This window comes from Capricornis sumatraensis, chromosome 1, assembly GCF_032405125.1.
Source record: "Capricornis sumatraensis isolate serow.1 chromosome 1, serow.2, whole genome shotgun sequence".
Taxonomy (NCBI): Eukaryota; Metazoa; Chordata; class Mammalia; order Artiodactyla; family Bovidae; genus Capricornis; species Capricornis sumatraensis.
The window spans coordinates 95439572-95464649 of NC_091069.1; the positions used below are offsets into that span (position 1 = coordinate 95439572).

General features: G+C 42.0%; 1 protein-coding gene across 5 annotated transcripts; it reads left to right on the top strand.

Moving 5' to 3' along the window:
• The first annotated feature begins 469 nt into the window (after positions 1-469).
• Positions 470-23914, top strand: STAMBP (STAM binding protein). Of its 5 annotated transcripts, none has more exons than XM_068974126.1 (10): positions 470-503; positions 2460-2677; positions 10744-10819; positions 11122-11217; positions 12326-12689; positions 13717-13841; positions 14726-14863; positions 21151-21263; positions 21791-21890; positions 23330-23914. In XM_068974126.1, exons 2-10 carry the CDS (start codon positions 2475-2477, stop codon positions 23384-23386), a joined length of 1272 nt encoding a protein of 423 aa, XP_068830227.1. In that variant the 5' UTR covers positions 470-503; positions 2460-2474; the 3' UTR covers positions 23387-23914. The 5 variants fall into 5 exon arrangements, with proteins under 5 accessions (XP_068830227.1, XP_068830235.1, XP_068830218.1 ...); XM_068974134.1 differs by having other exon boundaries at positions 476-577; positions 12326-12692; XM_068974117.1 differs by having other exon boundaries at positions 476-577.
• The last annotated feature ends 1164 nt before the right edge of the window (positions 23915-25078 follow it).

Consider the following 25078-nt stretch of genomic DNA (forward strand, 5'->3'; position numbering starts at 1 on the left):
CATAGGGTCGCACAGAGTTGGACAGGACTGAAACGACTTAGCACGCACGCACAAACATATAACTCATCTGCACAAACGTGGAGGACATAAAGGCATGCGGTAAGCATGAAGGTTACCAGTCTAATTTCAATACATGGATGATTTATGCAACAGATTTTATCTGATTTCACACTTCTTAAGCTTTTCCAAGGGATGTTGTATTACAACGTGTGTAGCCTTTCACTGTGTCTGTACTAACCTAAAATAAAAGTTAGCTTGGTCATGAGGTCCTTTGCTCGTTTTCTCTTCTTTGCTGGTTGATTTTCCTTTACCAAAATGGCCCCGCTCTCTCCTCATTGGTGTTTTCTTCTCCTGCAGGTGGCAGCTCTAGCTCCGCCCACCAGTCGCCGCTCGGGTCCTAAGTTTTTGAGAATTTAACTCACAGACCAGAGGGAGGGGGCGGGGCGGGGCGGATGCCGGACGTGACGTTTTCGGAAGCGCCGAGAGTCGTCCGCGGGGGACAGGTGGGGAAGGGTCCCAGCCTTGTGGTGGGGCCCGGGCGCTGAGCGTGATCGGAGTCTGACGGGGAGCGGCCACCGTGAGTGTGGGGCCTGCAGCCTTCTCCTCCCTGCGCCCCCTGCCCGGCCTGTCGCGCGCGAGGCCCCTGACGGCTCCGGTCCCCAGCCTGGCCCAGCGCGTCCCCTGCTACTGCTCGCGATAGACGCGAAAGCCTTGAATAATTTTGCCCGATGTTGACAACTTGGCTTGAGTGCCTTCGAGAAGGCCTCGAGTAGTTGTCAGTGGATCCTTCTCCGCTGTAAAGGCCCCCCTTCGCTCATTCCTGGTACTTCCTTTCGCCTCCCGGTCATCTTCCCCCGTTTCGGTTTTTTCCGCCACTTTTCCCCTTATTTGCGGACGCTGCGTCTCCTCTTTGGAGTGTTGGTCAGCCTTGTCGTGTGGGGCAGCACTTGCTGGCCTTGGGAAGAGGTTCCATTCTCGACCAAAAGATCCTCTCCCGAGAGGTGATAAAGAGCAACAAGCCTCTCCTGCCCCAGTTAGCTTTGATGGGCTCTGCACTGAGTTTACTAATTAGGCAACTTGGGGAGCTTTTAAATTTGCTACTGGCTTCTTGAGCCCCTGAAAAGACTCCCACAGGAGGTGGACTGCCGCTACATCCCTGGTAGTCCCCACAACTTTTGTACCCTTAGGGTGTTTGAGAAAAAGCTTGGTGGAGGAAGTGTGACCTAAAGATAGAATTGACCTGGAGAAAATCATCTTTGAGGGAGTGCTTGGAATGGAAAACAACAGTGGGTAGACAAATGAAACACATATGAGGATTTCTGGGCAGATAAGAATCCCGACTGAAGCAAAAGGTCTCTGTTGGCAATGAGTAAGGTTTAAAAGGGCCTTGAATTCCAAAATCTGCTATAGCTTGTGTGTTCTACAGCATGCTGGTTGTGCTGTGTCGCTTCAGTCATGTCCGACTTTGTGACCCTGTAAACTATAGCCCACCAGGCTCGTTTCTTCATGGGATTCTCCAGGCAAGAATACTGGAGTGTGCTGTAATACAGGGGGTGTGCTGTAATTCAGTATGCATCAAATACCCAGAATCTTCCTGGAAGTGATGTAGAGTGATATCTGATTGGAAGAAAGAATCTGATTCTAACAGCAGCAGTATCAGGAAAGACTCTAGAATGACTGCAATCTGAGACCCAGGGAGGGGAGACTCCCAGGTTGTTTTTGTTGTTATTTTTGGTTTGGGTTTTGCCTTTCAAGTTACCTTTTTGTCCTTTTGTTATTCAAGGAGTACTTAGTCTTCGAAGACAGATTTGAATAAACTGTTTTCTAGATCTGAATTCCTTACCCTGAAATGATGATGTTGTACATTGACTGGACTAGTGATTTTATGAGCAGAGTCAGGATTATAAATATTCATCCCCACACCATTTCCCCTCACTAACCTTGTGCTAAAGTGCGAAAAGTTGTAGACAAAGTCCGTTACTCTCAGGTTAAATGATCAACTTAAAGTCAGTTAACAATCATCAGGAAATGTCATTGAGTATTCTCTGTCTGGTACTGGGGTGGGTGGAAGTGGGTAGCTGGGAGGAGAGATAATGGAAAAAATACAAGATATTGTCCCTCTTTTTATGGTGCCAAGGTCAGGGCCACCTAATGACAGGGAATGATTAGCATGGAAAGAGAACTGAAGCCCTTGTGGCTCATTATAGTTATACTCTTTGTACCACCTAATCATGCCACAGGCATTACAGGTTTCTGAGTCTGTCAGCCCTTTCATCCTTGTGAAATGGGCTTCCTGGAGGGTCTCAGGCTTCTTGTGGGGAAGAGACCTTAGTTAATATGGGCAACAGCATTTGGTGTTTTTCTCTTAATTTCTTTGTAAGGTGGAGGTTTGTTGAGATAAACGCCTGTGCCGAGGTGACGGGGGCCTTGGTATTGATGCCATCTTTTACTTGTTTCAGGACGTCTTGGTCCTCATGTCTGACCATGGAGACGTGAGCCTCCCCCCTGAAGACCGGGTTAGGGCTCTGTCCCACAGGGGCAGCGCCGTGGAGATAAATGAAGACATTCCACCCCGCCGGTACTTCCGCTCCGGAGTGGAGATTATCCGAATGGCATCTGTTTACTGTGAGGAAGGCAACATCGAATATGCCTTCATCCTCTATAACAAGTATATCACGTAAGACACCTCCGGTTTCCTTTTTCTTTTCTGGTGACTGATGCCTCACTCATGGTGCTCTTGTGCTCATTTATTTCTGCTCAGAATTGCTAAAACCAGAGGACTTTACAACATCATTATCATTAATCATTTTTGCTGGCAGCTCCGACACATTAGCTGTTCTTAACATTCAGAGACATGGGTACTGCAAGTGTTTTTGTGACTCAGTAATTTCATGAGTAAGAAACCTAGCTCTCTGGGCTGTGCCCACATGGCCCAGCTGTTAGGCAAGAGAGTTGGTGTTTAAACTATACATGTTTTGTATCGATGAAGGTTTTTTCCTGTCCCTTCTCTATGAAGGCAGCCAATCAGAGGATTATCGCTGAGGTTTAGCAGAGCCAAAATTCCTCACCTCTACCTATTTTGTAGCAAATTGATTGTCTCGGGAAAGAGTTTTTTCGTAACCTTAATCATAATCGTATAAATCGTTAAATAAGTATTGACCACCTACAGTTTGTATAGCTCATCATAAGACCTTTCCCTTGAGTTGCTTAGCTTTTTGCAGCTTTGAAGATTTCAGTGAACAGGAACAATTGCTAAAGTCCCAGTGACATTGGAAAAGATGTGTAATTTAGGAAGGGAATAATAATGTTAAAAGATCTCATTTCTAGTCTTGTTCTTTCATAATATTAGGACCTTAAGGTAATAATAATTACAGTGTATTTGTATAGCTCGTCAACAGTTCACAGAGTATTTCACCTGCATTCATGTCATTTGATCTTTACAGTTCTGTGTATGCTGTGTAGGGCACATCATCCTTCCATTCTGCATATGAGGAAACACCCTCCAGGTTCAGTGGTAGGCTTTAGTGCACAATTTGCAGTGGCAAAACCTGGATTTTCCAACTCTTAATTCAGGATTCATTCTACAACATAAGTCCTATTCTTTTTGTTTTCTTTTTGGTACTGTTTCTTGACTTGAAGGTAGTCTTTTGAGATTATAGTCTGGTGACACACTAATTTGGGGTTATTCTTTATTGTTTTTTGAATAGGTAACATGTGCATGTAGTGCAGAATTCAGAAGGCACAAAAGGGTATATATATTTCTAATCCTCTTTTCCCCCAAACCTTTAGTTCCCCTCCCCACAGGCAGTCACTGTTATTAGTTTCTTGTATGTTCTTCCAGAGGTGATGGGTGCATGTTAATTATATGATGCTAAGTTTTGGATCACATACTGCTCTAAAGCAGTGTTTGTCAACTTTGGCGTTAGTGACATTTTGGGTTGAACAGTACTTTGTTGCACAGGAGTGGCCTGTGCATTGTAGTGTGTTTAGCAGCATCTTTGGTCTTTCTACTCACTAGATGCCAGTAGAGCCCCTTACCCCCAAGTTGTGACAACCCAGAACGTCTCCAGATATCACTAATGCTCTCTGAAAGGGAAAACTGCCCCAGTTGAGAGCCAGTACTCTAAAGAAAACTAGGTGTAAGAGTGGATTGCCTAGAATTCATATTGTAATTTTAGGATGGAACAAAGGGAGTGCTGTGGTTTCATAAAGTTTCATAGAGTTATAATTACCTTTCTCCCTCTCTTTGCTATTAGGAATTTTTCATTCCTAGGCACTATGGGCACAAAATTTATTTTCCCGAGATATTTCTTTGGCTGTTGTCCTCCTCTTCATTTACTCTGCTGCTGCTAGAACTAGTATATTTCCGGTAATCTTGTAGACAGCTCTCTCAGAATGAGGGGCACAGTTCCTTTGGGAAATTATAGTTGAGTAAGTGCAGTAGAATCATGGAATTACTCTACCAGGTGTTTTCTGAAGGGCCTTCTGGGTCTTGTTGTTCCACACAGAAAGTGCTTTGAGGGTGAGGATCATATTCATTCAGCAAATATATATTGTGTATATCTACTATCTACTTGACACTGCAGTAAGTCCTACGTACATAGTAAGTAAAATGGCCCTTGCCCTTATTCTCATTATGGGAGAAGACAGCATACAGGTAAGCAAAGAAATATATGGTAAGAAAATAGAGAAAACCCTTTGGAAGCAACAGAGAAAGTGCTGTGATAGAAAATAACCATGGATATCTAATTAAATAGAGTAACATCTATCTGAGAATGTAAAATTTAAACTGAGACTTAAAGGGTGCCATAGAGTTGGTCATTCCAAAAAGCAGAAACCAGAGTGTTTAAAACAGATAGTACTGTGTATTCAGAAGCTCTCAGGTAAGAAAGACCTTAGTGTGTTCTGAGGATTAAAGATCATTGTGTTTGGAGTGTAGCAAATGAAGAGAGAGAATGACCTTAGATGAAGTTGGAGAGGCAAGCGGGGCCAAATCATGGAGGATCTTATTGGCCACAGTAAGTTTACATTTTATCTTGAGAGTAATAGAAAGCCACTGAAAAGTTTTAAGTGAGGTTGTGACCTAATCTTACTACGTTTTAGAAATATAAATTTTGGCTGCCATATGGTAGCTGGTAGAGGGAGTGTTAAGAGAAGGCAGTGATATTAGTTAGGAAACTCTTAACAGCAGTTCAAGAGAGAGGCTGGTGGCTTGAAAGAACATGGTAGCCTGGAAAAGAGTAGATGGATTTTGTTTTCTGGAGATAAAGTCCATGAGACTTACTCATAATTTTGGAAAGAAGATGGTATCAAGGTTGACCTCAGTTTCTGCCTTGAGTAACTTAGGATTTGCTGGTCCATTTATTGAGATGGGGGAGAGTGGTGTCAAAGGGGGTCGTTGGGTAGTGGGAAGACAAAGAGTTCAGGTCTGGGTTTTTAACACGTTAAGGTGTTAAGTTTAAGTTATCTATGAGATATCCAAGTAGTGATGTCCAGTAGGAGGTGGAGTGTAGCAGTCTGAACTCAGAGGAGAGGTCTCTGTTGGAGCAACAAGCTTAGGAGTCCTCAGCATATAGTTGGTCCTGAACCCATAAGGATGCTGAGACCGTCTAGTGCAGTGGTTCTTAATCTAGGGTCCAGGAACCCACAGGGATTCGTTGATAGAATTCAGTGTCCATGCACTTGGTTGGGAAAGACTTTTCTTATTTTTACTAATGTGTAGCTGAAATTTAGCATTTCCTTTAATTTTGAATATAGGCTCAAACCACAGTATTATTAATATTTGTAGTTTTGTCACCGACAGAAATCAAGATATTTTCATATTATGATAGTCCAGTAGGTCTCAAAATAACATTTATACTTATCACTACTTCAGAATTCTAGTACAGTTCTTAAACCCACAACTAGATCTTGTTTTTAAATGCACTAACAATGCATCAATAAGTAAGCACATGTCATCATTTTTTAATATTTTGAAAACTGTTACAGTAGAATGGGGCTTTTTGTAATCTTTCATTATTTATATTACATCTTTAAAAAATTATTTTGAGAAGAGTCCATAGGCTTCATTAGAGGCCAGAAGGATCCGTGGTGTGTTAAAGGAAACAAGACTTTGATTATAAGACTGTAGAATGAGAAGGAAAGGAGCTTGGGAGAGAGCCCCAAGGTTGGTTAGTGGAGGGAAGGCCAGTAGAGGAAACTTGGAAGGAAGTTTTGAGAGATAGGAGGAAATCCATCACTTTGTCGTGGGAGCCAAAAGAAGTAAGTAATTGCAGGACACTGGGCAGCTGTGTCAGATGGGCAGGGGTTTGGGTTTGATGTCACTAGTTTCACTGAAGTGGGTCAAAAGGCAAATGGGCGATAAGAGTACAATTCTGAGATTGGCTTGATAGTAGATATTTTTGGCATCACAAGCAAGTTGGTCTCTGTCACAACCTCTGCTTTGTAGTGTGAAAACAAGTCATAGATAACACATGAATGAATGAGTGAGGCTGTGTTCCAATGAAATTTTACTTACAAAAACAGATGGTGAGCTAGATTTGACCCACTGGCCGTAGTTTGCCAAGCCCTAGCATAGTCAGCTCTTAGGAGAAGTTGGACCAGAAGTAAAATGGAAAATTGAAATAATTGAAGGGGGACAAAGAGTGCATGAATGTGTTTGTGTCTGTTTTCAGGTGGGAGATGCTAGAGCATATTTTTTGGAAAGGATACTGTGGAGTAGGAGAGGCTAATGGTACAGAAAAGAGATTGAGCATAGAAATAAACTCCTAAATAGGCCAGAAGGAGTAGGCGTAGGATTAATAGTACCCAGAAACTTCAGTTGATTTTTTTTCTGTGCGTTGTTATTACATTGAGTGATATGAGTATCAGTGTTAACAAGACTGATAAAGGGAGCCTGTCCCTGTATGTGGTATTCTGCTTATAGGACCATTTAACGTGATGAACTCGGCCTAGAGCAGAGTCAAGTGAGAGGAGGGGAGAATGTATTACTTGTTAGATTTGGGTTTTAATTTGATACTTCGTTGGATTGGCTTGACCTGAATCAATAAATGTAGTTACATTTATTTTGCTTGCAGATATCTTCAAGACCCTAACTCTTGATTCTGTGAGCTGACAAGTCCTAGGAGTGCAAAAAAACGTTCTAGCTCAGTATTCTCGCTCTGTTTTTCTACCACACTTTCCTTGGTATGTTCCTGTCAGTTAACAAGAGCTCACTTTGGCAATTATTACACTGAGGAGGAGAGAGGAGGGTAGGCCTCTATTTCACCACTCCTCTGCTTCGCCCCCCACTACTGAGTCATTGTTCTAGACCTTTTGTGGATACTTTAATTCAAGATTTTAAAGGGTATATTTGTTTTTTTCCCTCAATCAGTTTAGGCATCTTAATGATCTCAAGCACATTCCCCTCCTCAGAGGTTTTCCTTACTGTAGGAATGCTTTTCCTTTTGCAGACCCCAGTATAGAAGAAGGATCCTCAACATATTAAATCAGTACATATTTTCATGGTGAGCACAGACAGTAATCCAGGCAGTGGATTCTTTCACAGCTTTTTATGGTCATTGACTAGGCTACATCGAAAAGAGTTACAGAGGACTTAGGCAGTCCTGTCTGCTGTGTGAGCCTCTTAGCACACAAACCTGCTTTCTGAAAATGGTCTGTTACCTGTGTTGAAAGTGTTTACCACCAGGATTGGGGCTTATGGACTGAAGAGGGTTTTCCTCTGTGATCACCCTTGCTTTGCTGACTAACTTTTCAGATTGGAAGAAATTAGAGCCCTTAATGCATCCACGTTAGAGATTTTCTTTTTGACTTTTTAAATTATTTATACACAAAAGTAATACTTTTTCATGATTAAAACAGTTTGTTTTCAAACCATACAGCAAGGGAAATATTAAAGTGAAAGGAAAATCCCCATCCACCAGAGGTAATCACTGTTCTGTTTCTTGTGTGTTTATTAAGAAAATATCCCCATGCAAGCACCTGGGCTCATGTCTTTATCCTTTTTCCTTGGTGCCTGAATGAGATCATACAACATAGTCTTCTCTACAGCTTGCTTTCTTAACAGTCGTATCTTTACATATCAGGACACTGATCCATCATCTCATTCTGCTTTAGGGCTGTTTCTTCTACCTGGAGCAGTCTTATCCTGGATATCTTCGTGGCTCGCTCTTCCGGTCCTTACTTAAATGTCACCTTCTCAGTGTTGCCTTCCTTAGCTGCGCTACCTAAAATCTCAGTCCCTTCCCTGTCACTTATTCCCCTTCCCTATTAGTGACTTTTCCCCAGCACTGATTATCTGTATACTCTTTGTTTGGTTTATTGTCTGTTCCCCCCGTCATGTATACTCTGTGGTGGGGAGGAATTTGTGACTGTGACATTCACTGCCAAGTCCCCAGCCTTTATAATTATGCCTGACCCTGTCATAGATGCTCAATAAATGTTTTTTGAGTGAAAGAGTGATTGATAATGTTGTTTTTCCACATTTGGGTCCACCATAATTTATTAAGTAATCCCCTACTGATGCCCATTTAGGGTTTCGGTTTGCCTTTCTTTTGTGAACAATGCTATATTGAATAATCTCATTCATATATTTTTGTATTATTGTAGGATAAATTCATAGAGATGGAATTGTGAGTTTAAATGATATACACATTTTAAATTTTGAATACTTGTCTCCTACACCCCTTCCCCCCATAAGGAAAAAGGTATTATCAAATTCCAGTCCTGCCCAGGAGTGTGTACGGACACCTATTTCTCTGTGCCTTTACCTACACTGGTTGTAATCCAGCTTTAAGCCTTTGCCAGTCTGATAGATGAGAAATGATAGCTCGTCTTAATTTGAATTTCTTTCATTTATAAGTAAAATTGAGTACCATTTTATTTAATTATTTACCTCTTTTATTTACTTTTATGCATATTTTTTCCTTTTGTTCTTTTGGATTGTTTTGCTTGTGTTTTGCCCGTGTATCTTTGCTTGCTTTTGTACCACTCCTCTCTCTAGACTGCAACCGGATATAACCCAGAGAACAGTATACCTCTGGGCCACAGCTATTCTCTGCCTGGAAGATTTCTAACCTTGATGTTAACATCTTCCTCTCTTTTTCTTGCTCACATCTTTATTTATTATGGTAGTAAAAACAATAGTATATATAGCAGATGTTGGCTGTGTGCTAGGCACTGTGCTCAGCACTTTATTTATTTTTAAACTCTGTTTGGTGTCATAGCAACCATTTCAGGTAGTAGTAGTTTGTCTCTGTGTATATAATTTATAGAGAGAGAGCAGCTGAGGGATGGTGCTGGAGGTCACACAGCTGGTAGATAAATGGTTAAAACCTGGATTTGAACCTAAGCAGGGTGGCTCCAGAGCCTGCCCTCCTAACCATTAAGCTTTCTTGCCTCCAGTGTGGGCACTGGGTTGTGTTATTCATTCTGTTTTGAGGAGACCCTTGTGCCCATATGTCCCCGTTCAGAAAATTGACTGCAGTTACTGAAACACGAGAAAGGTGTTCATGTTCAAGTCTGGAAGTTTTATGAACTCGTTTTATTTATTTATTTTGACTGTGCTGGGTCTTCGTTGCTATGCACAGGCTACTCTCTAGTTGCGGGCAGTCTTCTCATTGCAGTGGTTTCTCTTGTTGGAAAGCACAAGCTCGCTAGTTGTGGTTCATAGGCTTAGTAGCTCCACAGCATGTGGGATCTTAGACCAGGGATCAAACCCATGGCCCCTGCATCGACAGGCAGATTCCTAACTACCACCAGGGAAATCCTTTATGAACTAGTTTTCATTACATGGTTCAAAATCAAAATAATGTTTTAAAAGTATATAGATTTTTCACTCCCACCCTTGCCTCATGCACTCTATTTCCCCTGCCCTCTGCTTTTGTTAGTTTCTGTATCTGCTTCCTGTGTTACTATATATACTTATAAGCAGAATCTGGAATCAGCCTGCTGGCACTGAATTCTGAGCCCGCCACTTCTGGCTTTGACAAGTTGCTGAACTTCTGTTTGTTTTCACCATTCCCAAGTAGACATCATAAATGTTAGAGCTCATGAAGTGATTCAGTTTATTTTTCCCACTGAGCTTTACAGTCAAGGACAAGAACTGAAAGAGGAAATCTAGCACTTAGGTCTCTCTAAGCAGTCTTCATCGGAGACCATAATGCACGTATTAAACGTGATGCGCATGTGCACGTGTTACACATGACACATGTAATGTTCACATATAACACATCACTCTCTGAGCATCCCAGTGCTTAACGTGGTGCGAGGATGATTCTTCGACAAAAGAACATGAATCCCAAAGAAAATAAGCCGACCTCAAAGATCACACAGAGCTAGGAGTAGTAACAGAACGTGGGTTTTCTCTTAGCCTCCTGCCTTTGGCTGCCAGACTGTTCACTGAAGAATGCTTTGTGACAGAGGGCTTTTCCTTTGGAAGCCTGTTACTGTCACAACCAGAAAAGAATTTCTTTGGAGGCGTATTTTTGGGCACAGGCTAGGATTTTCTCCCCTCCATAGTTTTTGTTGTAGGCGTCTGGTGCTGCTGCACGCCTGAGTTGGGACGAGAGCAATTCTGTGGCTCCTTACAGGGCTGAGGGTGATGGGGGAGGTGGCCTGTTCCCGGTGCGTACCTGGAAACCTGTCAGATAGCCGCTACAGGGTAAGGGAGTTGCGCTGCTTCAGAGTCTTTTGGGCATTTGCATGTCTTGTTTGCATCACCATCAATCTGTTCTGTCCCCTTAGGCTCTTTATTGAGAAACTACCAAAGCATCGAGATTACAAATCGGCTGTCATTCCTGAAAAGAAAGACACAGTAAAGGTGGGTCTTCACTTTCACTCTTGCCCATCTAAAAGCTTCAGAGAGCCACAGACTAACTTCCAGATATAAGTAAGTGGCAGAGTCTGCATCTAAATGTCAAATCCTGCAAATAGGAGATTAAGGCCATTTCAGTAGATCAGTTATGAAATACCAGGTACGGTATGGCAGGGGTAATTTTTATTACATTATTTAAATGTTTTTGGAAGTGTTGTTGCCATTGCCAACTTGACTTAAGTCTTTTTACTCTTCTACTTAATTGGTGACCATTGTCCTAACTCTTAGATTTTGATTTTGTATCCCAGAAATTAAAGGAGATTGCATTTCCCAAAGCAGAAGAACTGAAGGCAGAACTGTTAAAACGATATACCAAAGAATATTTAGAATATAATGAAGAAAAAGTGAGTATGGATTAGCAAAAAAAGGAAATTATTTTGGTTTCTTAGGCTGTGTTCTAGGAATCTAGTAGGTATTCCAGCGGATCTTTTGATTTCATTGTGATATTTTATATTTTTGGCAAAATCCAGAAAAAAGTGTTGAGGCTGAGGATTCGAATATAGATTAACCCCTTTATCTAAGAGGATGACTTGAGGGACAGAAAATCTATTGCTTGTCTGTTATGTCTAGAGCTAGAACCTAAGAACAAAGAAAGTTCTCACTAAAGTATAACGTTTTTAGATCAGAGAATTTGGGGATTTGATTCACATTTGATTATATCCAAAACAGATTATACCTGTTTATAATAATCAAATTTTTTCAAGCTGTTAATATTTTCAGATGACTTCTTTTTAGGAAGAGTCAGTTAGAGCATGTGAGAAGCTCTGAGACAGTGTCCCTGGTGTGTGCCAGGTGGGAACACACACTGCAGGCACTTGCGCACTCTTTGTACACGCTACTGAGCTCTATTCTGGACTCTGATGTTGAAAATCAGCTGAGAGGAAACAGCTGTATATTTCTAAGGTACCTAGTGAGTGAAAATCTTCATGAAGGAAACTGTTACTTGATGTTTCTTAATAGTTCAAAATGTCACTCTGTATTTTACTAATCACCAGAAGAATTTCAGAGGCTTCATTCAGGGTTAAAATTCAATACAGACCCCCTACATGGCGTTTATAAGTTTGGATCTGGTTCCTTTTCACAGCCCTACTTGGGATACAGAATGTATACATGGCACACCTAGGGACTAAAATTGTATATGATATGCATGTGTGGCAATATGCTGCATTAAGATTTTGGTAGAGAAGAAAATACGTTAGTTAGAGTTACTGGGAAAGGGTACTGAAAGGATCAGGACTTTAATGTCCTTAAAGGATAGGTGTACGGTGCTTAGATCCATTAGGGATAACTGTTCTGTGGGTGTAGAGGCACTGAGGGAAGCCTGAATTCTGTGTTTGGAAATCAGGCCAGAACATTTGGGAGCAGTCTCCCTGCTAAAAAGCTTTGTCCTCCTAAGGTGTGAAGTTACTTGAGTGTGAAGTGTTATTGTTAACTGCTATTTGTGCTTTGTAGAAGAAGGAAGCAGAAGAATTTGCCCGAAATGTGGCCATGCAGGAAGAGCTGGAAAAGGAAAGACAGAGGGTGGCACAGCAGAAGCAGCAGCAGCTGGAGCAGGAGCAGTTCCATGCCTTCGAGGAGATGATCCGGAACCAGGAGCTAGAAAAGGAGCGACTGAAGATTGTGCGGGAGTTTGGGAAGGTGGACCCTGGCCTGGGTGGCCCACTGGTGCCCGACTTGGAGAAGCCCTCCCTAGATGTATTCCCCACGGTGCCTGCTGTATCCACACAGCCTTCAGACTGTAATGCAGCTGTGAGGCTTGCCAAGCCACCGGTAGTGGACAGATCCTTGAAACCTGGAGCACTGAACAACTTGGAAGGTAGTGAATTCATTCGCTCGAATCCTCTTCCGTCTCAGCTGCAGCCAAATAGGGTGTCATTCCAAGGGATTCAGCGGACAACTACCTCCGTGATCCCACTCATTAGGCTCTGGTCACAGAAATCCATTTGATCAATATTATCATACTGTGCTCTGTGACAGCTGTATTATAAAGTGGCCTTTGCTTAAGTCATATAATTCACCTGGGCTAGGTTGATTTCCTGAAGAGCTAATAAAATTCTTGAAAGTCAGACTCACTCTCAGCTTTTAAGGGTTATATAGAGATTTGAAATGTTCAGTGAACTAGAGACCAGTGTTAACCTTTTGTAAAGGAAATTTGAGATTTACAGTAACACTTTAAAATTCAACAACTGACTAAAAAATAAAAGCTACTGAACTGTGTTTGCCTTGCAAATGTTCCTAATTGGTAAGGAGTTTAGTCAAGGTAAATATTCTGTGTAGTCGGTGGTAATTCAGTCTAGCCATAAAACTATTAAGTCTTTCCTCACCTCACCAATGAATGGTTACCCAAGAAAATAACAGTAGCAGCAAAATGATGAGTATGCCTTGACGATTAGAATAGATCTTTTAGGAATCATCTTTCAAGTAGTCATGTAAGGAATTCAGCTTTGCAGAAGATCTACTTAAAAGGACAAGGTAAGAGTGGGCAAGAGGTGTTAGACTCTGAAGCTTTCAGGATTTCTCCCCATGTACTTGGCAGGGTTGCCTCTCACTGTTATTCCTGAATAGCTCAGAAACTTAAGTAGTAGTTTCTCTTTGCCTTCACTTGAATGATTAAAGCCTCTTCTCTTTTCTTGAAACAGCATACTCCCAATGGCTATGGTCAGAGGTTGGAGAAGAGCCTTTGCAGCCCTTTCTCTTCTGCCATTAGGATGAGATCCCCACTTACTGCCTGCAGTTGTGGGGACCCCACTGATTTGGCATTGCTCCCTAGGGCTGCCAACTCTGAGGTCTGCTTGGGGAGGCTGTGCCCCATGGTCTTAGATTTTTTTCTCTCTCCCTTACAGCTCCTACAATTGATGGATTGCGCCACGTGGTGGTGCCTGGGAAGCTCTGCCCACAGTTTCTCCAGTTGGCCAGTGCCAACACTGACCGGGGAGTGGAGACATGTGGGATTCTCTGTGGAAAACTGGTAAAAAAAAAAAAAAAAACAAACGCTTTCTAGAGCTTAGACTGTTTCTTCACCCTTGGCCTCCTATGACTCTCAGAGAGATATCCAGGGTCAGTTACTCTTTGTAGAGACCCCTCTGCTGAAGGAGCCATGGGCAGCAAAATGCAGTGTCACCTTGAATTCAGTGGCCCTGGATTTGATTAATTTTCAGAGTCCCTTGAATTTAACTGAGAATTTTAATGCCGATAATAAGAAATGCTTAATTCTAAACTTGGTAGGAAGATCCCTTGTTCAGCTTTTGAACACCTGCTTTGTGGTAAATCATCAGAATATGAAATATATAAGGCAGATAGCATCTGTCCACAAAAAGTACCCAAGCACTTTAGAGAGATGGGAGATAAACACCAAAAGATAGTTTGTTGACTAGCATGTACAATAAAAGCACTAGGAATTATGGGGAAAGAAGGATCATTAAATGGAGGTGCTTAAAGAACTGATTACTAACTGCTAAATAAATAAATGAGTAAAGTGGAATAGACTTAAACTGAGCCTTAAAGGTGGGCAAGGGCTTAGAGAAATAGTAAAGGAAACTACTCTAGACATGAATAAAGGAAGAGAAATAGTACTATACCCAGAGCTTCTTAAGATTCATGAGTAGACCTGTTTGGCTGCAGCAGGAAATTCCCACAGGGCTGTGGGCATCTTGGCCTTGCAGAGGGCCCCAGGCAGTGTACTTGGGCAGTAAGAGTTGTGAGCAAGACTGACATGAGGGACTCAGCTCATGAAGAAGACTCAGGCAGGGAGAAGGGCCTTTGCTTGTATGGAAATTTAACTTTCCACTGCTGTGACAGAGAGAGTTGCCTACATACGGGGGAATTGTGACGAGCTGTTTTCTAATTTGACAGATGAGGAACGAATTTACCATTACCCATGTTCTCATCCCCAAGCAAAGTGCTGGGTCTGATTATTGCAACACCGAGAGTGAAGAAGAGCTTTTCCTCATACAGGATCAGCAGGGTCTCATCACACTGGGCTGGATTCATGTAAGCAGTGCTGTGCCCTCCGGGGGTTCATCTCACATGATGTTACAGACGCACTACTTGTTCTTTTTTTGAAGAAGAGTGAGTTGTATCCAGACTGTTTAGATGGTTGTATTTCCCTCTGTTGGGTACAGACTTGACTTCCTTAGCATACTTAACTGCTTGCACTCCAGTATTGATTTCTGGGGCTTTTCGTTTCTAAAAGATGTTGTGATTTATTATATTTTTAAGAGATGTATATATTTATTTTTGACTGTGCTGGGTCCTCATCGCTGCACACAGGCTTTCTTTAGTTATGGTGCATGGGCTTCTCCCTGAGGTGGCTTCTCTGTGGAGCCTGGGCACTGAGTACATGGGCTTCGGTAGTAGCACCACTGAAGCTCAGTAGTGGTGGAACACAGGCTTAGTTGCCCTGCAGGTCTTCCCAGATCTGGGATCGAACCCATCTCCCCTGCATTGGCAGGCAGATTCTTCCACTGGGCCACCGGGGAAGCCCCGGACTTTTTAATTAAAATAATTTTTTAATAGAAATGAAATTCTTCCTCCAAAGTCCCAATTTCCCTGTGACCATGAATGTTGATAGGATGCTGGCTGAGAGTGTATGTGAGCCTTGACCATAAGGTTTATGCCTTACTTCATACAAATGTTGTTCCTGAAAGGTGTACAAGTCAAAGTATTTTAAATGAACCAAGGAAGTTAATACAGATACTTGCATTTCATCTTTCTTAAAACAACCTATGAAAGAAAGTGAAAATGTTAGTTGCTTAGTCGTGTCTGACTCTTTGCAACTCCACAGACTGTAGCCTGCCAGGCTCCTCTGTCCATGGAATTCTTCAGGCGCAAATACTGGAGTGGGTAGCCATTCCCTTCTCCAGGGGATCTTCCCGACCCAGGGATTGAACCCAGGTCTCCTGCATTGCAGACGGATTCTTTACCACTTGAGCCTCCAGGGAAGCCCAGAACAACCTATATGTAAACCTTTATGTAAATCAGAGGGGCTATCAAAATAGAAAATGTTTAAGTATCTGCATATCCTAACAGCCTTCTAGTAATATTCAGGTAAAATATAATTCCATCCCTAAAGATTACGTTTTAATTTTTCTTTTTATTCTTTTTCAACCCCTCATTCTCATAGACCAAGCTGTTTTTCACATTGTGTAACAGGGTTCCACACAAACAAGGCAGCTTATTTCTGGATTTGGGAAGATTGCACATACTTGTATATTGGCATTGGGGAAATACTGACTTGTGAGGCAGTCCCATGTGCCTCTGTCCTTTTGTAAATACTTGCTATTGTGTATCCCCCATTATAGATACATGGGGGATAGAAAACCTGTGTCTTATCCACCAGGGGATACAATTTGAGTAAGATATGGTTTTAGTCTAATAGAGGAGATTGACATATAGACAAGTCGTTAACTCCTTATGTGAAGCAGAATGTGCCTGGTGCCTTAAGAGATGCCCTGTAGAATTTAGAGGAGGGAAGGATCACAGCAGGGGTGATGTACTAGATATGTGGCAGGGGGTGCCAAGGGAGGGTTGCATATGGAGGGGACAACAGTGAAATAGGCAGACTGGAATCCTGGAGCATTGAGTGGTCAAGTTTTCTGGGGCTTAGAGTTCATATCAGGAAACAGTGATAGGTAAGTTTTCACATAACACATTAGGAGTGGTATTTTGGGTGGACAGGCAGGATAGTTCTGCTTCTTAGTGAGTAGGATGAGGCAGGGAGCTCATTTAAGAGGTTAATGTGATGATTAACATGTAATAATGAAGAGAACCAGGGTGATGGCAGTGCATTTGGGAAAAAAAGAGACAAATGTAGGATTTCAGAGGATGTGGGGAATGAGTCAGAGAGGATGATGAGTAAATGTGATGACTTAGAAATTTCAGGCCTGACTCATGGAAGTGGCAGTGATCAATCATCTCATAAGGAAAAACAGAGGTTCCAGCAAGAGAACTTACTTGGAAGTGGGGCAGATGTTGTCTTCAGTTCTGAGTATATTGAATTTAAGATACTGGTAAGACATTGGGCTTTCCTGGTGGCTCAGGTGGTAAAGAATCTGCCTGCAGTGTGGGAGACCTGGGTTTGATCCCTGAGTCAGGAAGGTCCCCTGGAGAAGGGAATGGCAACCCACTCCTGTATTCTTGCCGGGAGAATCCCATGGACAGAGGAGCCTGGAGGGCTACAGTCCATGGGGTCACAAAGAGTCGGACACGACTCACTTTGACTTTTTTCTTTTTCAAGACATGTCAGTAGAGGTAGTTATCAGGCAATTTGAACTTGGAAACAAGGTCAAGGTGGGAAAGAGAACCAGGAGACCTCTATGTAGAGCTGACCTTGGAGACTTTGGAACTGGGGGAGGATGGAGAACAAGAAGAAGTTAACTTGCAGCTGAAGGCCAGGCCACCTAGGGGAGCACAGGGAGTAGTTAGCCATGAAGCACAGAGATGTCAGAGAAAGGTGAGGTAGTGTTGAGGCATAGGTGCCAAAGGAGGAGGAATGTCTCAGAAAGAAACTTCAGGATGTTCACTGTGTCACATGCTGCAGAGAGCTCCAGAATGATGAATACTTATATGAGCTGATTGGACTTGCTGAGTCATTGATGACCTCAGTTTAGTGGGTTTTAAGCAGTGGTGGGAATAGATTTAAAAGGTTTAAGAAGTAATGGGTATTGAGGTTGTGGTGATAGTGAAGTGTACACTGATTTTTGGAGAGGTTAGCACTAACTAGAGGAAAGGAAAGAGATTGAATAGTGGCTTAAGGAACAGCCAGGGTGAGAGAAACTTTGCTTGCTTTATGGTTTAGTGTGTGAAAATGTGTTGTTTTTATTTTTATTTTCTTGAAACTTTATATTTGAAATATATATAAAAAAGTGTTATATAAACTAAATGTACACTTTAATGAATCATTAAACAAAAATATATGTGTACACATTACCTAGGTTAAGAAATAGAGCATTGCCAGAAACATACTCCTCCCCCATGCTCCTGCCCAGTCACCCTTCCTCTCTGGTACAGGTAATCCCTCTCTTGATTTCTTTTGAAATTCTTTGCTTGCTTTATAGCTTTGCTACCTTAGTGTGTGTCCCTAAACTCAATAGTTTACTTTTTCTGGGTTTGAACTTTACATATGTGCATGTGTGCTCAGGCGCGTCCAGTTCTTTGTGACCCCATGGACTGTAACCCACCAGGCCCTTCTGTCCATGGGCTTCTCCTAGCAAGAATACTGGAGTGGTTTGCCATTTCCTCCTCCAGGGATCTTCCTGAACCTATGGGCCACCAGGGAAGCCCTTGTTGAACTTTACTTAAATAGAATTATATAACATGTATTCTTTTGTCTTCAGCTTCTTTTGCTCAGTGTCTTTAAGGTTCATCTGCATTCTTATGTATAGTTGTCTGAGCATGTTTTTAAGCCCAGTGAGTGGGTGAACTATAGTGGAACCTGTGAATGAGAGGTAAAAGGACAGGAGAGACAAGATAATATGGAGGTAGGAAGGAATTAAGTCAAAAGTACAAAGAGGGTGTCATCTTCATATTAGGAAGGAAACACTCCTCTACAACAGAAATGAAGGAAGAAAGTTACAGAGAGATTTTCAAGGTTATAATTGGAGATGTTGAGGGAACTCATTTTAGACGATCTTTCAGGGTTGAAATCTAGGTCCATTGCCCCAGCAGGAGGAGACAGGAGAGTTTAAGAACTGGACAAGATGAGACAAATTTGGGAATCATTACTGTTTAGACTTTAGGTACATCTTAGCCACAGGTGAGTAAAAGTATTTTTAATATCAGTGAGGGCCTAGCTAGGAAGAGATTTAGAACTTAAATTGATAGTATTCAGCTTTTTTTCCCCCATGATATTCCTGTACCATTTCTTCCTAACTTGGGATTAAAAGCAAACCAAAACAGACGGTAATGTTTGCTCAGATCTTAAAGTCGGCAAGAGGAGAATACAAAAAGTCCATTCTTCTGTACCATGCCAGCTGTGAATCAGGTTCCTGGTCAGAATCTTTGCATTTTTCCGGCTGTGCTGGGCCTTCGTTGCTGTGCAGGCTCTCCTCTAGATGTGGCGAGCAGGGGCTGCGCGCTGGCTGCGGTGCGTGGCTTCTCCCTGCGGCGGCTTCGCCTGTAGCTGCGGCACGTGGGCTCAGTAGTTTCGGCTGCCAGGCCCTAGAGCGCAGGCTCAGTAGTTTTGGTGCATGTGCTTAATTGCATGTGGGATCTTCCCAGAACAGTGACTGAACCCACTACTCCGGCATTGGCAGGCAGATACTTTACCACTGAGCCACCAGGAAGCCCCCCTCATCAGAAACTTTGTATGGTTGTGCTTATCGCCAACTATTGTGTAATCCCCAGCTCAGTATTCAAGGCACTCCTTCACCTTGTCTCAGCCCTACCTTAGCTGGACACTCTGCTCATCTGAACACCCAGGCTGCCCTCAGCATTCACTTTCCTCACTCATTTCTGTTCCTTTGGTATATTCTTTTTGTTTTTTTCATAAAAAGGCCTTCCTCTGCCTCCAGCATGTGGGCACAGTGGGCATAACTTTTTTTCAAGAAACTCAACTGTGAAGGGAAGGAGAGAAGGCATAGTAGTTAGAGGGGAGCACAGGTTCAAACAAGATTTTTTGGTTTACAGTTATTTATTGAGGCCCTGCTATATGTCTTTATATCATCTTTCTGGCTAACCCAACTTTAGATTGGAGCCCTTCATCAACTTGTGTAGACCTTGTTTGTTCTCAGTTAAAATTTCAAGCTCTAACCATGGATGAAAGGTGTTGACACAGGCCGTATGTTCCTAAAAGCCTGTGGGATCGTATTCTTATTGGTAGAAACTGTTTCTCCCCTGTGGTCATAGAAGTCCTTCCCTGCCCCGTGCAGACGTGTGTGTGGATTTGCTGTCAGTACTCAGCTGACTTGTTCCTGTGTTGTAGACTTCTTCCACAGTGAGCTGGTCACAGCGTTTTGTGCAGTCATGCTTCTCGGATGAGGCTACGCATAAGAATTATTTAATGAGCTTTAAAAAAAATATTTTTTTTCCTTCTCAGGATGGATATTTCCAGGGTGGGGTGCAGGAACTTGTGCTTTTGACAAGTTCCCTTAGGAGCTTCATTTTTGCACAACAGAGTTAAAAACACTGGTCAAGTGCACATATTTATTTTCTGTGCTTTTAAGTCAGTAAAGATTGGTGTTCTTTTTGAGTCATATTTGGTCTTTCCTTTTTCCATTCTTGTTATCTAACATCATCCCCCTCTGAGATAAGTCATTATATAGTGTTCATTTGTATACAAAGGCAGTGTTCAATAAAACATTAAATAACTGGGGAATTTCAGTGGTTAGGACTTGGCGCTTTCAGTGCCATGGCCCAGATTCCCTCCCTAGTTGAGGAACTAAAATCCCACAGGCCATGCGGCATGGCCGAAAAAACAAAATTAAAAAACTGAAAACAAATGAGATAAACTGAATGAAATTTATATGGTGCTTTAACTGATTACTTTCAAATGTCAACATCATGGTCTTTTTCTCAGATAAGACAGGGTCCTTGTGATTAACCACCCTCTGAAATCCCAGTCACCCTCTGCCTCTCATATCCTTGAATTGATATGCTTTAAGCACAGGACAGCTTTTGCCACTTTAGCCTATGGAGCCCCTGACTTGTTCCTGACTTTTAAACCCCTTTGTCAAGAAGAAGAATCATTCATCTGTGGTTTGTTAAGTCCTTGACTTCTACCAGGTTGAAGTACTGGGTAGCACATACCGTCTATTCCAGTATGGGTGACTTTTTTCATTGTGTCAAGAGAGCTTGTGAGGAGCCAGATAGATCTTGATGGTCAATTAGAAATTAGGAGTCTGCACATACTCATGTTAAATTACATTTGTTTACAATGCAGGGAAGGAAGTTCATTCCTTATTAGGAACTTCAGGCATATTCCTCATGGCTGCTAATGACTTTATACTTAAGGAGATCATGGCAAGATATTGAGAATTATTTGGCTCTGCCTTCCTTCATGGGGCAGGGGGGCTTCCCTGGTGGCTCAGATGGTAAAGAATCTGCCTACAGTGTGGGAGATCCAGGTTCGATCCCTGGGTCAGGAAGATCCCTTGGAGAAGGGCATGGCAACCCATTCCAGTATTCTTGCCTGGAGCATTCCATGGACAGAGGAGCCTGGCAGGCTGCAGTCCATGGGGTTGCAAAGAGTTGGACATGACTGAGCAGCTAACATTTCACTTTCTTCATGGGCTAGGCTTACCTGTGTATTCTCACTGAGACTTTTTTTTCCCTCTTCTCAGACTCACCCCACGCAGACAGCCTTCCTCTCCAGTGTCGACCTACACACTCACTGCTCGTACCAGATGATGTTGCCAGAGTCGATAGCCATCGTTTGTTCCCCCAAATTCCAGGAGTAAGTACACGGGGTGTGGTTCCGGGGAGAAGCTTCAGAGGAAATGTTCTGCATTCTAAAGACCTTGTTCTCTATCTAATACATAGATTGTGGTATTTGACTGGCTTTTCTAAAGGTCTTCCTTTTAAGTCCTATAGCCTGATAAACCTATTCTGCTTGTTTACAAAAGTATCCAAGCAATAACGTAGGTGCTTTTATAAGAAAAAGATGTTAGAAATTTGAAGTGTTTGACTTGAATCAGTAGGAATTTCAAGAGATCGATGTCAGATTAGAGAATTTCAGTATCTAACAGATTATCTCTGAAAATTAACTTTTTCATTTTAAACCCTGTTATTTACTATGAATTCTCCCAGTAAAACTGATGTGTTGGCAGTGATGAATCACTCTCTGATTCATTCACCAGAGAAGAGAGCTGTGGGCCAGCAGACTTTTGAAGGTGTCTCAAAATGAGTTCTGCCCTGCCCAATGTGTGTGTGATTGAGGGGGACACCTTTGCTTGATTCTGAACCTGCTTTTTCTTATTTCAGAACTGGATTCTTTAGACTCACTGACCATGGACTAGAGGAGATTTCTTCCTGTCGCCAGAAAGGATTTCATCCCCACAGCAAGGATCCACCCCTCTTCTGTGTATGTATCCCTGTAGAGGAAGCTGGAGCTACGCTTTAACCAGGGAGCACAGTCAGAGCTGATGCCACACAGTGTCCTTCACGACCCACACAGACGATCAGCCTTGTCACTAATTTTCTAAATCTTCCTACAAAGACACGTGTGGGAGGCAGTGTGGAACAGGAAGAGGTTTGAGTCTTAGCTCCGCTACTTAAGGGTTGTGATCAAGTTATTTAACCTTCCTGGGCCTCAACTTTCTCACCTATAAATGGAGATGATGATGATGATAATAATAATACATACTTTTACAGGGTTGTTGACAGGATTAAATGAAAGTACCAAGTGCAGTAGCTTGCTTACTAAACATTAGGTTTTTTTCCTTCATCATCATCAGTTGCTAAGCATGCATTTCAATAAGAGATTTGAATTCAAAAGAAAAAAGCCATTTAACGTAGGTAAAGTATATTTAATTTTGGAATTTTGCTTTTAATTTGATTTTAGGTCATAGAGATTTTTACGACCTTCTTAGAAAGTTTTTCCCCCAAGTGGTAAATGTTGTGGGTTTTCGGTAAATTCACAGTGGTAAAAAGCTGTGGATAAAAAGCTGTAGTTGCTGAAAAGTATGTTGCAGTTTTCTCCTCAAATCTAATGAGATAGTACTGCCTCACTCCATGCCGGCCACGGAGTAGTAGTATTTCTTTTGGGTGCACTGAAAAGAAACCAATGTGGAAAAGGGACTCCAGAGCCTTGTCACCCTAGTGACAAGTAGAAGAGGTAAGAGAGACTAGGGATGTTTAGGAGAGAACCCCAGGGAGCATCTGAGAACTGACTGTAAGTATTAGAAGAGCTGTTGTATAAAAAGGTCCCAGATATTTCATATGACTCCCAGAACCAAAACTTAAGACCCTGTGAAAGTGCCAGTTTTCAGCTGAGTATGAGAAAGAAATTTCTGACAGATTTGCTCACAAATAGGGAAGTCTGCCTTGGAGTGTAATAAGTGTCTAGGTACCAGGATGTTGAAACAGAGACTGCACAATCCCCCAGAAATGCCTAGGCTTTCGGTTAGGATGACCCCTTGCACATGCGAAGAGGGAATATTCCCCTTGTGGGAATAGGTGTACTTTATTATCTGGTTGACATAATGACCCAGCATACTGCAATTAATTCAGCAGTTATTTTAAATAAATGTATATTTTGTAAATGACTCTAGAATATACATACATTTGAAGAATAAATGGAGATATATAGGTCCATATTGATTCAGACTACAGGCTATTGATTCTGGATTGGTGGAAATAATAATTCCCAGACCCCTTACCATAGTTGCCGCTTAAGTAACAGTCTGGCTGCCCGCCTGGGAACCACTAGCCGGAATGAGCATTTCAAGTATTTAAGCATTTAAAAGATGGCTTTTCTGAATTCTCCAGGACTTCCCCTTTCTTTCTGTTTTGCTATTGCAGAGCTGCAACCACGTGACTGTTGTGGACAGAGCTGTGACCGTCACAGACCTTCGATGAGAGTTTGACTCAGACGCCTCCCAAGAATTGTAAAACCATATCAGTGTACTGTAGCCCCTTAATTTAAACTTTCCAGAAAGCTCTGGAAGCTTTTTAAAACAATAGGAAGTACCACCCAGGAGAGAACTGATTTTCTATTTCTGGTTTGAAAAGAAATGATCAAGTATGTCTTTTAGGCACATCTGGAAAATAGCATGGTCATGCTAAAGCAACTTTTCAGTCTGCCTGCAGCTAAAAAATCAAGGTGAGAAACTGTGATGAAGACTCACATGTGCTTTGTTAAAGATTCACCAATTGTTAACATTCACCAATTGTTAACACTTTTCCCGTCACCTATCCTTCTAATTTCTTTGCCAACTTGTTTATTGTTTACCTTTGGACTAATTAAGAGCATCTATGCAGAAGTTTGGAAGCCATTTAAAAAATCTTTGGGTTTTCCTGTGGTTTATGGCAAGATTAATGAAGCTTGTTATAAGGCTGAAGGTCAGCTTCCTATGTCTGACCAGATGGTGAGGCTCAAAAACTCTAAAGAATGATTTTGTCAGAAATTATTGTTATTTAACAAATATTTCAGGATATTTTTTCTTCTACAATAAAATAACAATTAATATATATATATATATATGTATATGGTGTGTGTGTGTGTGTGCTCTAGAATGATCCAGCATTGTTGGATCAAGCATTGTCTAGACAGACAATGCTTACTAAATGTTAACTAAAGGTCTAGTTATTTGGGGAAAAGGTGAGGGAAAAATAGAACTTGGAGATGTGTCAACATTGCAAGTATGTCCCAGTTCACTTTAAATCGTTCAGTCCTTTCATTCTGCCTCTTGCCGTCTTCCAGAGGTGTGAGGTCATCTTTGTTCTTTTGGTGGTGTCTCAAGTGGGCCATCCATTCACTTCCTCCTTATGACCTAAAATCTTTCAGCTGAGGGTAATAGTGCCTTTATTTGGAGTACCAGGTTACACTCCAAATAAATGATTATATTCCCATGCCAACACACCCTACTGGCTTTATTGTGTTGGTTATTCCTTTCTGACTTAAGCAACATCTAGGGAGATGTTTGAAGCTGTAGCTGATTCTGTATTTTTCCTGTGAGCTGAGCCTAATGTTCTAAGGTGTTCTAGAAATTAATGGTATTGTTTGTGTCCCCTCAGAGGGCAGAAGAATAAATACTTTGGGTAGGAGAATGATTTCTTTTTGTATCAAAATTCTGTGGGGAAAAAAACTTTATAACTGTATGAAGTTTTGCTTCATTTAAAAATTTTGTGTCCTGAATATATTCATTCTTTATTACTTAGGTTTGTGGCCCTTGAACTTTTCCCCTGAAAGAGACAAGTGTCTATATTCATGTTCTCATAGGTTCTTAACTCCAAAGATACTGGAAGTTCTCTTTTCTGCAGTTTCAGAGTAGGTGGGAATGTGGGGCTGGATGGGTCTGGGCAAGGGAGAGTATCTCTCTGGCCAGTACCCTCCTTTCCCTGCTGCAGCCCCACAGGCAGCCTGGTCTGCCTTGTCCTTACAGTCCCACACTTGCCTGGCTCTGTACTTTCTAGGCAGTGCACACCTTCTTTGCATTCTCAAGGCTACTGTTTAGTTTATGACTTTATTACCCCTTACTTGAACTATTTCAGTAGACTTCTTACCAGATGGTTTCTGGTGTTTCTTTTTTTATTTTTTTGGTGGCACTA